At 37.2% G+C, this 17,076-nt stretch overlaps 1 protein-coding gene across 3 annotated transcripts in view; it reads left to right on the forward strand.

The window, feature by feature from the left end:
* SRBD1 (S1 RNA binding domain 1) overlaps nt 1-17,076 on the forward strand; it is a 126,223-nt gene that overhangs the window by 97,264 nt on the left and 11,883 nt on the right. For 2 of the 3 annotated variants that reach the window (XM_035321836.1, XM_035321835.1), the window contains exons 18-20: nt 6,945-7,051; nt 9,649-9,825; nt 13,290-13,460. In XM_035321836.1, coding sequence (XP_035177727.1) covers nt 6,945-7,051; nt 9,649-9,825; nt 13,290-13,460 — 455 coding nt within the window. The remainder of the gene's footprint in view (nt 1-6,944; nt 7,052-9,648; nt 9,826-13,289; nt 13,461-17,076) is intronic. The other variant, XM_035321837.1, reaches the window with a different exon arrangement.

The raw sequence follows: 17,076 nt of genomic DNA on the forward strand, positions 1-17,076 counted from the left end.
GACCTTTACCAGGCTCCTCACATCTCATGGGGGCTCACTGCTCTCAGTGAGGCTGGTTGGAACTTTATAGCCAGTTGCTGCTGTTCCTCACTCCAGTACTGCAGAGGGATGGTCACTGGCTTCAGACTAAACAGAATTCCCACATATGACTAGGTCCAACTGCTCTTCATGACTTCTGTCTTGTCTCTCCAGAAAGGTACTATTCCTTCTCCCTCCAGCCATTTTTTTTTTTTTTTTTTTTTGTCCCTCTTATCCTTTGCCAATTTTCAGGAAAATCCAAATCCTTGACTGAATTTGTTGTCTTTCAGCCATATGATCTATGAAACTCCATTCATGAGGTTCTGTACTTTATCTTCCTATAATATTGCAGGGAATTCCTTATATCTATAGAGCTGTAATATCCAGATTACAGTTTTGGACTAAAATTGAAATGTAGGTTTTCTGTCTAGAGGTCTAGGATATCAACTTTGCTGCATCTGTTAGGATGCAAGCACAAGTGGACATAAGATGAATTCCACCAACTTGCAAATGACTCTTAAGTGTTGATGCGATCAAATGTGCATTTTTGTTTTCTTTTTCAGTGGCAGGTCTTGACAGACTTTGTTTTTGTTTTATCATTTTCTCTGAAAATATAAATCCATTCCTCTCTTGGGGTATTTCAGTAATAGTAATATGCTGTTAAAATAAACAGAATTCAGATTTTTGAAAACAAGAAATGAGTCAGAGTTAAGTACATAGGATAACAATATATCCTATAACAATGTAACATTTGAAGAAACCACAAACAATCTTCAAAAGAAATTCTTGAAGTTAGATTCTTTTATCAAACAGTAGAGGAATAAGCTTGTTTTCTTAGAGTCTAACTGAAGGGATTTTCCAGAGGATGCTAGAGATTAAAACCTCAACCTGAACTTCCCAATATTTCCACCTGACATATAAGGTGCACTTTCAATTTTTTCCAATTGTGCCCATGAAATGTACTCATTACTCTATTTTATTGCATTAGTCCTGCTGTACTTAAGGACAAGAATGCATTTTTCTTCTGTGGGTTCAGAAGCATTTGAAATGTACCTGATTGCATGCAGCCCACAGCACTAGCAGAGAACTTTTTAAAGATTTAAAACAAGTTTCCATGGATTAGCTCTCCGTAAGATGATACAGTTCTGAGCTTTGCTTAGGATGTGTTGTCCCACCTAATTTCTCATTCAGTAAATGTCATTCAGGCTGCAAGGTTATACCTCGTTTTAAAGAAAGAAAGAACTTTTTCAAGGGCAGTGTTGGCTAGTCTCACATGCCAATATTAAAATTCATGGATACAGAAGTTAATGGTAGGTACCAACAAAATAATGTTTTATGAGGTGTTAGGTGTGTTTCAGAACTTTGAGAAAAATAAATTGCATTTACTCCTTTAATTCACTAAAGACTGACTTCTGGATTCAAAGTACAAGTGAGGTATAATTTGATCAAAAATGTCGATTGTATTACACTACTGTTACACCCGGCCTGAGTCCAGAAGCTGAAGCTTGCTGCACAGTCTTGAGAGCTCTTCCACTCCCTGCTGCGTCGTGAGCAGCGGCACTGGGTCATGGCTGTACTGAGTCTGGAGGCTCTGCAGGGAGCTGCTCATTCCTCTTCAGTTGTGCTGTAAAGTGGCTGCCTTGACTCTTGGGCAGTGTGACTTAATAAAGATGTGTGCACAGGTTTCTTTTAGAGAGAGAGAGAGACATTTTCTGAAATTACAGTTTTATAGTGGTCTAGGAAAAGACTACCCAGTGATTTAGTTATGCGCATTATTTTAGTATTTGTCTGTTTGTTGTTCATTTGTTTTTTTTTGTTTGTTTGCTTGCTTGCTTCTAGATGGCCAAAGATAAAGAGCATAGAGCTGTAACTTCCTTGTAAAGGCTGCAGGTTGGCATTGTTTGAGTCTAGCTCTAGTAGTCTGGTGTTTTGAGAGTTTGGTCAGGGTACTGGTCCACCATCTATGCTCTTGCAGTCTAAGTAAAGCCTCCAGGCCACATGCAAACAGTGGTTCTTTGACTTCATAAATGTGTGGTGCTAATGACACGTATTTTTACAGTGACTATACTGCTAGAGGTCTCTCAGCTGAGAGGCTGTTTGAATTACTGTCTTTCTTTTGAGTACAACAGGTTTTTGAAAAATCACAGGCTTTCACTTACAGTTGTAGCACCATCTCAAGAAACGAGTTTTTAGTAGTGCTAATTATTTCCAGCAAGTGCTTGTAGCTCTTGACACTGAGTAAGACAACAATCCTTTCTGTCTGTTCATACCATATAAAAAGACACAGACAGCTAAAACATTAGGAGGTATAATAATTGGGCAAATCTTCACTTGGTAGTTCCTGAAAGTACAAATACTAAAATACAGTTGTAGTGGCTGATACTTTGAAGGAAGGATTATTTCTGTAGTCCTCCTCCAAAAACAAAACAAAACAAAAAATCAAACAAAAAACAAACAAACAAACAAAAAGCAAAAACAAACAAACAAAAAACAGACAAATCTAAAAGAGTAAAAGAAAAGTTCCAGTTTTTCACCTGATATACTGCAGTTTGTGGCAAGTCCCTTAGTTTCCATAAATTGGACATTACAATGCTTCTTGTTGCTTGGAGATCATCATCCAAAATGGACTCCTCACACAATTACAGTGGTACTTTCTGCTACAGATCTACTACTCTAGTACTCAATAGTGTAATGGTAGTGATTTTTGAGTATCTTTTTAATAAACCTTACTGATTTATGCAGGTGTTCACAGTTAATAAATAAAAGGTTTTCTGTCTAAAAAGAAAAGACAATACTGGGGCTCAGCTGATGCAGTGATCTGCCATGTTGGAGTGCGGAGTGGTTGTTGGAAGCTGGGTAGCATAAAATCCTGCATAATAGATGCACTTTGGATGTAGCCTTATATATTTGGCTTGGTCTTTATTTTGTGCAGATTTAATTCTGATGCACTTAATGCAGTGGTTGAGAGGTTTGCTGCCTTTATTTGGAGCAAGTGAGTAGCATGGAGTGCATGAGCTTCTAGTAGTGTCTGAATAATCTGATATCGCCTAAGTGCATATAAATAGTACACAGAGGTATATAATATCAAACCTCTGACACTTGCGAAAGTAAGTAAAATTTTTGGAAGACCGGATAATGCACTGCACCTTAAACCTTTCTGAAGTGTACCTGTTAGCAGTAGAAAATCTTGACCATGATATTGAGATAATAAAGTATTGTTTTTAACTACTTTTAGAAAAAAATGTAACACTGCTGTGCTTTGTATCAATGCAAAGAGGGATTTGGAAATTTCTCCATCTTAGCAAAAGAAATCTGTGCTGGACAGAAGCCGTCTCAGGAGGCAGATTTGTTGTCTGGAAAGTTCTCTAGCATTTGCAACTTGGCATCGTTCTCTAGCTTGAATATGTTTTACCGCTATGAGGTATTGGTAGCTTGGGGATTGTTTAATAAGACAGCCATGGTGTCTTATGTTTTATCTTGATTTGTCACATTTACCCATTAGCTTTTTCTTTATTCATGCCTTCATATTCATGCCTTCACATAGGTGCTGAGATGTCCATTCCAAGTGATACGTCTGTTATGTGTTGAAGTAATAGAACTTGGACATGTCTTCCTTTATTTTTGTTGTTGTTAGTTTGTTTTTCATTGGTTGGGTTTTATTTTTTTATTCTTAATGGTGACTGTCAAGCACCAATAAAGTTAAAATACACAAATCTCTGAGAAACTTGAGTATTCTTCATTAGAAGCAGATGTTCTTGGCAAAAGAAGTAACAGTTGAATACACATATATATATATTTTTTTTTTTTTTCCAAATTGTGTATATTCTGTCACTTGAATTTTTCACACACTATTGCATCCATAAACTTAAATCTCTGGATAAATGTCACTTTCAGTTCTGAAGCTGAGTTGTAAGCACTGATCTTCCTTCTGTTAGTAGTGCTATTTCAGAATACTTTGCTTTTGGTTGTGGTATGTGCTTTCCCAGTTTTATTTGGGGTATAATTGGCTGAATTGCTTTGAGTTTGCTCTTACCAGAACTGGAAATGAAACTCTTTGATGAATCAAGTCTCATACAAAGAACTACTTACTAGACCTATGTAGTCGCTTACCTTCTTCACAATGCCTTAATCTGTAAATCTTTGTAGAGATGATGGTGGATGTCTCAGATATATATCACATGACTCTCTATTTTTCCTTCTGATGGATGATCATCTTAAGAGTGAGATTGAAAACTAAGGAAGCAGCAGCCCACCCTAATCTCTGTCACAGAGTGCCTACAAGAAAGCTGGGACTCTATCAGAGAGTGTTGAGATGGGACAAGGGGTAACGGCTTTAAACTAAGAGGGGTAGGTTTAGATTAGATACACTCATCGGCCCTCTACTCTGACCTCATGAGGCCCCATTTTGGAGCAGTGTCGAGGTCTGGGGCTCCCAGCACAAGAAGGATGTGGACCTCTTAGACCAGCTCCAGAGGAGGCCATGAAGATGATGAGGGCTGCAGCACCTCTCCTATGAAGAAAGACAGAGCTGGGGATGTTTAGCCTGAAGAAGAGAAGGCTCTGGGGTGACCTCACTGTAGTCTTTCAGTACTTAAGGGGGTCTTATAAAAAAGATTTAAAGCAACTTCTTCTTCAGGCACATAATGATAGGACAGGGGGGAATGGTTTTAAACTACAAGAGCAGAGATTGAGATTAGATATTAGGAGAAAATTCTTCACTCAGAGGGTGGTGAGGCACTGGTACAGGTTGCCCAGAGAAGCTGTGGATGCCCCATCCCTGGAGGCATTCAAGGGCAGGCTGGATGGGGCTTTGGGCAACCTGGTCTGGTGGGAGGTGTCCCTGCACATGGCAGGGGGTTGGAATCAGATGCCTTTTAAGGTCCCTTCAAGCCCAAACCATTCTGTGATTCTGTGATTTTAGTACAAGATATTTTTAGAGGTGTCTGGGAACTGTGAATTTGTGAATCGGATTCCAAAGTGCCTTGGAGTCAGTGGGATTTCCCCAAAGCAGAAGGGGCTTTTAGTACTCTGCACTTTTTAGAACCTTTTGCCTTCTTCCATCATAAAGGGGAGAAAAAAAAAAGTTAATATATTTATCTTACAAAATTTTTTACTTTGCAGTTCTTTATGGAAAATCCAATCCAGTATTTGGCAGCTATACTTGCCACTAAAAAAAAAAAAAATATTTGCTTTTGAACTATTTTAGTATTTTATCCTGGTACTCATGTATTACTCTGTGTTATCTAAATACATCTTTGTGTGTGTGTGACCTGGAATCCTCTAGTTCTAGTACGTACCCAGCTGATGACAGGAGGGTGTGTATATATAGAACATCCTTACCGAGAGAAGCTGTATCTTTATTAAAACAGAAAGATAGAGACATAAACAAGAGGTGTTTTTTTTTTTGTGTGTGTGTTTGTTTTTGTTTGTTTGTTTTTAGGATGTTTTCTTGTTTATCTCTGTTCAGAAAAGAAGCCACGGTGTGCTAGTAATTCCTTACTAAGTATAAACTGGCATTGGTCTACAAAGCACCCTATTAAGCTTTGTGTTTGTGGGTCCAAGACTGTTTAAATGCAAGTACTTAAGCATATACAGAGCTTTTTGCCTGGAACTTTATATAGGGAGGAGTAATACTGGTGAAATTTTCACTTGCTGTTTCTTTATGTTACTTTTTAATGTATGTCATGATGAAAATTTATCACAATTAGAGTTACCTGAAATGAAGGGGCTAAGAAATACATTGCCCTGAGTTTAAGGGTTGTTTTGGGTATTAACCACTCGCTCTTTAATGAGCTACCAATATTAGTAGATGGAGGTTGATGCTGTTGGCATGTAAAATTTAATTGTGAAAACTTTAAAAGATCTAAACGTCTTTAGAAGATTAAACAAAGTAGTGGATGAAGTGTTTGGTGCCTGGGCTCAAATCCAGCTTGGTGTCCTAAATGAGTGCATCACAAAACCACAACAGATCAACCCAGATTTACATGAGTGACGTATAGGAGCCCTGAAGCTAAGCCAACATAGTGATTGAATTAGCTCCTGCATTTAGAGACGCTTCTCCCTCCAGGTCAGACTTCTAAGCACTGATGGGCTTGTGTGGGGAACTAAAAGTTACAGATTGAAGTATGCCTGTGCTGTGAAGGGAAAGAAATCTTAGAGCTTCAGAACTTTCATCTTTGACAAGTGTGACTGATTTTCTTTTAGGGGGAAAAATGGAAATGCTATGAACAATAATGGAAAAAATGGAAGAATTTCCATTAGTGGTGCTTCGGTCAAGGACCTGCCAATCTTCCTAGAAATCTGTTCAAAATCTGAAACATTTCATTGCTGCAGGGTTGATATATACCTTATGTATTGTCCACCCTCATACAATATCTGGCTTGTTCTTTCAGTAAATAATTACTGTATTGTAGAATTATACTTATAAACAGGAAAATCTGCAAACTGTGCAAGTGCAAAAGCAGAGCATTTGTAATTTTTAAATACCTTATTTTGAAAATATGGTCTTATTTTTTAATAACTCAAACTGAGATTATACTTAAATAACTATCAGAATAAAGTAAAGATAGTGGATGGACAGGAGCATTACTCCTTTAAACAAGCATTATGCACTTAGTGTCGTTTTGATTTTTACATGATTCAGAGAAATAGTTATTAAAAAAGAAAGGAAACAATCTGATAAGAAAAAAAAAATCTGAGTGACCTATTCTAGGGATTTGTAGTATGACAAAGGTGTGGCAAAAAGATATTTAAGACCTTTTAAAAATACATTCTACAATTTGGTTTTAACAGGTAACTTCACATAAAAATATCAAAATATTGATAAGTTCCAGCAAGTATATTAATAAAGTTACTATTTTTTAAAGTTCTTACTTATGTATTCTTCAATATTTCAGTAACCCGATATCTCCATTTTTGTTGTTCAGCATGATGTATCGCAGACTTTGCTCAAAGCAACTCTGGACAGTGTGGTTGAAGAGTGTGTCAGCTTTGTAGGAGTTGATATTAACATCTGCTCAGAAATACTATTAAGGTGAGTCAAACATTTTCCTATTCCAGTAATTACATGGCTCTGGATCACAGAGTCTCTGTTTAGTCTGCCATCTGACTCAAACTCAGCTGGAGCAAATGGCTCTTGTGTTAAACTTCCAATTACATAAAAATGGCACATTAAGACAGTATTTCACTGGATCTTTAGGAGTCAGTTTTTAAGGTGTGATTTGTGTGTGATTCTCCCATCTAAAATTATTCTTTAGAGGAAAACAGATGAAATGAAATGTTGAACCAGTGATGCAGTTTAGAAAAACTTTTATATAATCAATTTGTATTTTTGCTCTAAGAAAGTGATCTTCAAATGTATTTTCTGTCTCTTAGAAAGTGTTTTTACAGCTACTATTAAGTGGAGCAGGCTACAGAAGTCTGGTGAGGAAAGGAGAAAGGAAGGAGTTAAAGGGAAGATTTTGAAAAGTACATCCTTTTTGTTATATCTGAAAATTTTTAAAGTAATTATTCCATATTTACTTGGAAAAATGTTCTGGTTTTTATTTTTCTTGGTTAGAAATCAATCTCAATCTCAAATGTGTACCATTCAGAATCATTTAGCTGAACAGCCTTTCAGAAGAGCAAAGTCTTGCTGTCATTCTCTCTAGTAGGAGGAGAAGAAAAAGCATGTCCGTAATATTGGTAGTGACAATTGTGTTAGGTATAAAAGTTGAGAAAAATATATTCTTGCCAGCTTTTTTTTTTTTTTTTTAATTTTTAGGCCCTTATTTTCTTTCCTGAAAATGTTGTATTTCCATATTTTGAAGGGGCTTTCCAATTTTTGTTGTTGTTGTTTTTTGTTTTTCTACTTTCTCTTCTGTATTTGTTTTGTGTGTGTGTCTAATTCTTAGTCTGGGTCTTGCCTTCTGTCTTCCCTTTCAGATTTAGATAAGCTATTAGTAAGAAAGAAACCAATACATATTGTGAATGAGGCTGACAAGCTTTCATTCCATAACTAAAAACCTACCTTAACAAGTGCTACCTTATAAGCACTGTGAGAAAAATACATCCATATTGTGCAGTTCAGCCAAGGGCATTAGGCTCGGTTGCTGCTGTGTCTCTACAGGACTGCCTGACAGTTTGGAGTGACACTATCCAGTCATGGCTGTAGGTGGTAACCATGCTGGCCAACTACTTTGGACTAATTAGCCTTGCTTCTGATGCTCATGTGCATGTGCTGCTTCAAGTTCTGGATCTAACCTGGTTCTTAATACGTCAGCTCTGCTGTTCTGTGCAGATGTTCTCTAAATTTCCCATGGATGTACAGTGTATGAAATTGTCACTCCTGCTAGAATGTACAAGGTGCAGCACTTTCTGGTTATGCTTTCTGATGCATCAAATACAGTTGTTGCTATATATGACACCTGAAAAGGATGACAACATTACAGCACATGCATTATTGCTGAGTATCTTCAAAGCCTTAAGAACATCAGTGGAAAATTCAGTGAACTGTCACACTCCTTTGTCAGTGTAAATAAACCAGGTTTTTAAAATATTTTTTAAGAAAACTTTGGAGAAAATTCCACGCCTAATGATTAATATTTTGTTTATGGTTAAAGGTGTGTCTCCATTTTAATTCTGAGATTTCACCAACTTTGGGTTATTTTTAAACTTTTGCTTGAGGATGAGAATAACTGAAAGATTTTTTTTATTCTCATTCCTGATTTAAGCTATTCCTGCCAGGTTTGTTTTTTCTAGAATCTGTGCCATTCCACAAACAGGTCTTTGCTGCTTAAAGCAAAGTCATTTGATATTTAGAGCCAAATGGGCGACATTTCCTTCTCTAGTTCCAGGAGTAACTGCCGGCCACAGTACTTTTCCCTCTTTCTGTGATTATTGTACTCCATGTGAGTACAACTTTGGGTGTATGTGCGTACAGAAAACATGCAGCAAACCTACTACTTCCTGAAGGAACTTGGCTTACTGCAATTGCACTTCACAGGTAAGTTCTTTGCCAGGTTTAAGTTGCCCTCAGAACAACTCATGCAGCCTGTTCCCAGCTGCTCTTTTATCTCAAGAGCAGCTGAGAGAAAAGGAACAAGCTGTGTGAATCTGTTAAATCATGTGAGGAAGCCAAGCTGCTCCCAGCCACCCTCCTTCTGGATAGCAGACGTCAGCCCTTCATGTTGGGGCAAGGTGTTGCAGTATCACTGGAAGACAATAGCTGAGAGGGGGCTGTTCTCACAGGAACAATTTATCTGTCCTGAACCCTCCTCCCACGTCGTTTCCTGAAGAGGGCAGCTGGGGGCAGGCCATAAGACATGACAAATTGAATTGGTATTACAGAAATAGTCCACTGATCATAAATTACATGTCCCTGGCTTACTAGTTAGGTATGTGCAGAAGCGTATTGCTGTACCAAGTTTTGTTGACTTGAGAAGATTCCTTCCACAGAATTCAGAGAAAGGATCTTTTTTCAGACTATGACTTTGTCCTGGGAGTTTATTTGCAAAATTCCTAGCTGTGTTTAATATTTGTAGTTTTTGTAAACCACTGTTTCTACAGTTTATGCGTGTACTTAAAATGGATAGGACTTGTATTAATGACTGTTCAACAGTAATAAATGTATTTTGTAAACTTTGCTGTCAGACATATTGCAGGACTGAATGCTAACAGAGCTAGAAATATAATTGAATGGCGAGAGAAGAATGGACCATTTATAAATCGAGAACAGCTCAAGGAAGTTAAAGGTCTGGGCCCCAAAACTTTCCAACAGTGTGCTGGCTTCATCAGATTCAATCAAGACTATATAAAGACTTTCTGCAGGTAATAATGATGTTATCTCTCTTGACAAACTTACCTAAAATGGTACAAGAAGTCTTCTTCACCTTCTCTTTTGTATTCAGGTTTGAGAGGAATCCTAAGTCTTTGCCCTCTGAAAGAAAATATCTTAACAAATAAACTATTTTAGGTCAGTGGTTGAACACAGGTCTTCCACTGCATCATCATGATTTATTACCCTAAGTCATGGTTTCTATAGGTATGCAAGTTTAGTCACAAATTCTGAATCAATAGAAGAAGTTAGACATGTGGCTGTGTCATTATCTATGAGATATTAAAACATGACAGGCTTGTGGTTCATATAATTTAGAGATTGTTAAATCTGTTTTAGTGGGGTGAAGATTGATACACTGCAGAAGGCGTTGGTATTAAACTAGAGAGGATTATCAGAGAGCTTCAGTTCCATTACCTGGAGAGAGAGAGAGGGTTAAATAAGCTGTCTGGTCTAAGTTCTGTCTGTGTTATACTCTTGTACCTAGCAAGCATAATGTGACTGCCTGTTTTCTCAAATATGCAAAAAGCCTCTTCCCACCTCCAGTTGTCAACGCTCGGTCATCCTTTTCCCTGACATTTCATTTCCTGTTTCTGTACTAAGACTTTTCCGCTTGGCAACCATTCATTCTCCTTCTTCTCTTCACCTGAAATACTTCCTCTCCATAACTGAAAGTGCCCTCTGTAGGGCAATGTCTCTTCTCCTTTCTATCCTATTTCTCTTTCCAATATAAAAAACTAAGAAAGGGCACAGTGGTAGCACCATCCCCACCCTTTAGCCGCTGACTTCTCTCAAAAAAAAATATTTTCCTGGGAAACACATACTATTTTTTAGCCAACGCAATGCTCAGAAGCAATACTGTATTCCCAGTTGCTGCTGGCCAAACAGCACATGCGTAACTTCCAGGCAGGAGGTAGGCACATTAGGACTGGCATACTGCCCGGGTGGAAGGGATACAGATCGGTTGCCCATCTGGCAGGGAGGCATGTGTTGCAGGCCAAACAGTGCATGCTGCAGTCACCAGAAGGCCAAAGAAATCGCTTTCAAGGCTGTAGGTGATTGATAGGTCTTATATTGTACAGATCTGTTCTACTGAATGCTGCAGTACAAACAGGGAAGAGGGAGGCTGGTGCCATGTTTTTTTTCCAGAAGTTCAATGGTGAAGTGTTTAAGAACTTCATGCCCTTTTTTTTTTTTTTTTTTTTTTTCCAGAAATTTACTGGTGAAATGTTTAACAACACTGTATTTTTTTTTTCCCTTTCTGGAGCACACTTCTGATGTTAGTCAGATTCCATAAAACTTGAGAACGCTGTATAACCTGAAAAATCTGCTGTAACTTTGGAGTTTGATGCCAAAATAAAGCTCTAAAAGCATTGCCTCCACAACAGTTCTTGCGGGTCTGGGAGGCAAGACTAAAACTTTTTGGAGTTGTCTTTGGGAAGGTTTTATTTTTGTCCTCTCTAATCATGTTGATGGATATAGAGTGCTGTGTGAATGAGTTTTTATTCCTGGTACTTGCAAGTTAATGAGTAATCAATAATATTTAAAATAATGATATTGCTAGAGAAAGTTATGCTGCATTTCTGCCTAAATTCCATGTAGAGGTAGAGCCTGAAACGTGAGTGCTAGTTAGGAGTCCTTCAATGCGTTCTGCTTTGTTCTGCAGCAGCAGCAAGCGCTTGTGATTTAAGAAACAAACAAACAAAAAAAAATGAGAGAAAGGAACCTTCTTGAAGAGGAGTCATTTGAGTCCTTTAGTATAATGAACATTTTTTTTTTAACTTGAGGGAAATTTTAAAAGAAGCATAACAGGTGTGCATGTTATACCCACAGATGGGTCTTCATCTTTCCTCTGTTCTGTTGCATCATTGTTCATGTACAGTCCTTCTGCCATTGTGGGTGATCAGTCCATGGATCTCTGATTTTGGAACCTCTGTTATCCAGCCAGTTAAAGAAAAAAAGCCCAACCCATATGCTAATTGTACCTAATTGACTAGAAGTCAATATTGTATTCTGTTTTAAGGAAGGCTGTATTAAGATACTTTCACAAAACCAGAACAGAATAGTTCAGTTGAGAGGGACCTTCAAAGATCGTCAGGTCCAACTGCCTGAGCACTCCAGGGCTGACCAAAAGTTAAAGCATGTTATTAAGGGCATTAACCAAATGCCTCTTGAACAGGCGTGGGGCCCCAACCACCTCACTAAGAAGCCTGTTCTGGTGTTTGACCCCCCTCACGGTTAAGAAATCTTTCCTTAGGTCCAGTCTGAACCTCCCCTGGCCCAGCTGTGTGCTGTTCCCACACATCATCGGAGCAAGGACATGCCTTTTACCAGCTTTGTTGTCCTACTCTGGACACTTTCAAGTATCTTAAGGTCCTTTCTTCATTTTCATGCCCACAACTGAACACAGTATTCAGAGGGAGGCCACACCAATACTAAATAAAACAGGAGAATCACCTCTTTTGTGGCTGTACTGTGGTAAATGCACCCCAAAATACCACTATTTGCCATCTTGGCTGCCAGGGCACACTGCTGTCTCATGTTGAGCCTCCTGTTGACCAGCACCCTTAGGTCCCTTTCTGCAGATCTGCTCTCCAGCCACTTGTCTCCTAGTCTGTACTTGTGACAGGCTTAACTCCCATTCCAGGTGCAGAACATAGCATTTACCTTTCTGGTATTGTTTTTTAGATTCTGAAATACTGGTAGGTTTGACGTTTAGATTTTTACTGTTCCAAGCAAATCTCAGTTTTAATTTTTCTGATTTGAAATATTTCATATTTAGACCTGGCCCACATCTGAGCAGACTTCTTCATAAATTTAAGTCTACAAAGTGAAGTAATATGGTCTAAGGACTTGTGCTGCTTAAACATTAAGACTTTCTTCCGCAATTTGCTTACGTAAAGACAATATCAATAGAAAATTTTGTTATATTTTTTTCAAATTGTATTCCTCTCTTTTAAATGGTGCAGTCTAAGTGCTGAAAGTTAATTATGAAAGTTTTCTCATATCAAGTAGGTAAACAAAATTGTCCCCGGTTTGACAGACAGAATATACCATCCAGAATTCAAACTAAACAGTAGATTGTGTAGTGAGCCATTTTACACTGTCAGCACTTCCATTTTCAGGAGGTGCTTTGCTTTAACATTACAAATCATGTGTTTTGCTTCATTTGTTACTTCCTTTGTAATCTTGGCATCCCAAAGAAATTTTGATGAAGCACAGAGTCTAATATTTAGTTCTGTTTTAAATGAATTTATGCATATATCAAATTTCATGCTATAATTATGTTGTTAAAAATCACCCACAATTACTGTTTTTTTTTGTTGTTGTTGTTGTTGTTTTACTTTTTGTTGAGATTGAGTGTCATATAAAAATTTGATCGCATTTTTCATGTGTGGGTACTGTGCTGGGATCTTTTTCAATTAGAATGACTTGTCCATCTTTTGATTTCTGACAGTAGTAAGAAAACTCAACTTGGAAGTCATGCACTTTTGACTAAAGCAGGTGCACAAGCCACCAGCGAGAAACAAGGTAAAAAGAAGAGCAAACCAACTCCAAGCTTCTCACAGCAGCCCAATCCTTTGGACCAAACTTGTATCCATCCAGAGTCTTACAACATAGCAATGAGGTAAGCAGTGGGAAAGTTTTTGAATTGTCAGTTTAAAGAATTAAAGTAATTATTTTTCTGATAACAGCCTCCTCAGCCTTCTGAGGCAGGAACATCTATATTAAATTGAAGCTTTCTCCTCTTTATCAAGAAAGTGGATGCTTCAAAAGTTCTTTGCTAGTGAAGGATTACAGATTGATGGGTTTTGCCTCTTATGTGCATGCAAGTTTTAGAGTTTAGTGTTTTTCTTTGCTTTTTAGTTTTCATCTTTTTCAGTAAGAGAATTGGTATTTTTCTAAACTTTGCCAAACTTTTGTCCCCTGATTCTGACTTTGTATCACTGTTTACCCCCTTTTTGAGGACGCTTTTCTCAATTTCCTTCTGTTTGGCAATGATTTTTTTTTGCCACACATTACAGTGTTTGGACTTCTGGTTCATGAAGTGTGGAGACGAACCATTTGTTCCAGCAAAGACTGTAAACTTTTGATTTTTATCTTCAGCCTTGCCCCCATATATTATGTAAAGGATTTCTGAGGCATTCTTCTGTAATGTAACTTTTTTTCAGGTAGGAATACTTGCCCATTTTGTGCCTGTATTTATATTTCCCCAGCCAAACTATTGACTTTATACATTTCCCTTCAGCAAATTCATTTACAACTGGGTGTGACGACTTCACTGTTAAATTTTACATGGATACTGGAAAATTCTCTCTAGTATCTTTGAATGCCCCGGTAGTGAGATACTCTATTGAATTTGGTGAAGCTGAAACTGCTTATGTTTTTGAGGCCAACAGTTGGCCAACAGCAAAGCAGCATATGCATCAAGTTTGTTAGTAAGAAGTATAATTAAGCGAAACTGTGTAGATTGATTTAAAACACTGTAACAGAGTGTATGAGCTCGTGGTATTTCTGTGCAAATTAACAGAAAATGTCTAATTCACCTTGTGATTATTGATTGTACTTTATCTGCTGTTTTGCCCAAGACCTTAATTAAAAAAATAATTTAATTTGTTCTTACAAATAATCCAATTGAAATGCTGTGTAAATTTTTACTCAGCGGTATTTTATCTCTGCGTCATTTAAAATGGCTTTTATTTTGTTGTTTGTTTGGCATGTGCCAAACAAACTTCCTGCTCAGTGAATTTTGACCACCAAGATCTGTTATGCATGTGTGTTTGTGCACACAAGTGCATGGACATATTTGAGCATATCTCATTATTATGAGGCTTTAAAATTAAATTCTGATGTTGCAAGATCTAATTAAGATGTCTATGCTAAGTTCCCAATAACATGAATGCTATGGTAGTTTTAGTATATGACCTTTGGCTAAAAGAAGAGAATGAATGCTTTTTGTGTAAGTCACAAAAAAAAAAAAAAAAAGTAATTAGGAACCCATGTTTGCCTCTCTTTAGAGGGGTTCTGCAGCTGGTGAATGCTAAGATGTGATCTTTTCTATCATCAGCCCTGGTTGAAATTAGGCTCGGCCTGTCCTCTTGAGAAAACATTATTTCCTACCATAAACCAGGACATATTTATTTTTGTAAGTGATTTGCGGTGAACAGGTTCCTTTTTTACGGCATGCTGGAGATAATTTTGTCAGCAGTTAGATGCTTTAGGATTCTCATCATCTCAGAATGTTGTTATTCCTGGAGAAACATAGTTGTGCTTCCTGTTTATAACAAAACAATCCTTAAGCCTCAAAGAAAGATGCTGAATTTCTGAATTCATGAAGCTTGTATTTATTATCTAAAAAAACTCTTACAGACCTTGCATTTTTAGGACATCTTCCCTGCTCTGTTAGCTCTCCAGTGGAGATAATTGCGTATACAACTTCCAGTGTATAGGTGCATATTGATTCTTTTTGCTGAACATGCACTATACTTTTGTTTCCATCTTCTCTATTCCACATTTCCTCCTTCTTTGGGCCACATTCTAAGGCCAGTGTGAAATTGCCCACTAGTGTCCCTCCTCTTTGTGCAATGTATAAAGGAGAAGCTTTGGTTTCTCCACTTCTTCAGGCTTTCCACTTTTTTTTTTTTTTTTCTTAGGCATCACCGTTTGGTACTAGTTCTTTGCCTCATGCATAGTTGAAAAAAAGAAAAATAATTTTAAAAAAACAGCCAAGATCCTGAAATCAGTGATCCTACTTTTGCTAAGTGACACAAAGGATCAGAAAGCTTAGTATACCCTGTAGATTATACTGTAGATTATTCAGAGTTACTGTAAATAAATAAAGAAGCATTAATGTTGATTTTCCATATTGAATTTTATTCAACTTAAACAATATGTAATCAGGATTTGTAGCCCATTTGGCTTTCCAGCTCTAGTACAATAATATAATCAGTACAAGTGTTCATAGTGTTACCAGCTTCACTTAAAGGTTGATTGATGTGGAAAGACTGCTTCAGGAAGCAGAGGAGTTTAGCCAGTCAGTGGTAAAATACTATAGCATTTTATCTGCATATAATGCCATCACAAATGTTGATCAGAAAATAAAGAATTGTGAGCACAGGTTACTTTATAGGTGAAATGGTGAGTAATAGTATTGCTGCATAGGATAGTTAGATATTCACATACAACTGAAAATCTGGAGACAATTTTAGTAGGTAGAATATAATTATAGGACTTTGAATTTTTCTGGGAGCCCAGGATTAGCACTATTTTTTTTTTTTTTTAAAGCAAAACAAAAACTTTAGCATGCACAAGTTTTACAACTCAATCAAAAGATAGTTGTTGGAGTCAGGCTCATGCATGACTCAGAGAGGAGGCTGCCACCTATTGCACTGCCAACACTGCTTAGAGGTACCTTGGAGTTCCTTAAAATGTGCTCACAGTAAAACTCATTGGGCTTTGGGAGTTTCAAAGACCTTTTAGTCATATGACGTGGCTACAGACCAATGTTATGTTTCATGTAATTTCTTTGCCTAATGCAATTACTTGAAAGTAAGTTTCCAGCTGTGCCATTGTCTGTTCTTTGTTTCCCACCAAGCACTTTCCTTTCCCAGACTGATTTTTTCAGGTGAAATACTTAAAGTGCATGTTGTACGTATTGTGGCATAAAGTTTCTTTATGCAAAAGAATGTCAGTTGGTATTAAAATAAATATAAAAATCTGATAACGTTTATTTTTGGAACACTTTAAATAATAAGCATAGCATCTGTCCCTGTAACACAATCGGTCTTTTCTGTTTCCTTTGGGCTTTCTCTGCTATCTATGTTACATTTATCTATGTTACATTTATCTATGTTACATTTATCTATCTTACAGTTTAAAAAAAAAAAAGTCTCAAGGTGCTTAATCAAGGCACACTATGTTCAACAGTATTTTTCTTGCAATCGAAAGATGTTTTATTGAAAGTTCATTAAATATGAAGGAGATAACTTGGAGTAGCTTGATACCACAAATTGGTGCAGAGAAGGCGGCAGGGGAAATAGTCCTAATGTTTTTTCCTTCCAAATAGCTGTTTGAAGAAGAAGAAGGAAAAAGGAAAAAAAAAAAAAAAAAAAAAAAGGAAGGAAAAAAGATGTTCAGTAAACTGACAAAAACCAAGATGTATAATATGAAAAATCGGCATTTGTGACATAAGGTCTAAATATAAGCCAGATATAATACCATCAAGCAACTAATGGTTTAATTTA

Source organism: Oxyura jamaicensis, chromosome 3, assembly GCF_011077185.1.
Source record: "Oxyura jamaicensis isolate SHBP4307 breed ruddy duck chromosome 3, BPBGC_Ojam_1.0, whole genome shotgun sequence".
Classification (NCBI taxonomy): Eukaryota; Metazoa; Chordata; class Aves; order Anseriformes; family Anatidae; genus Oxyura; species Oxyura jamaicensis.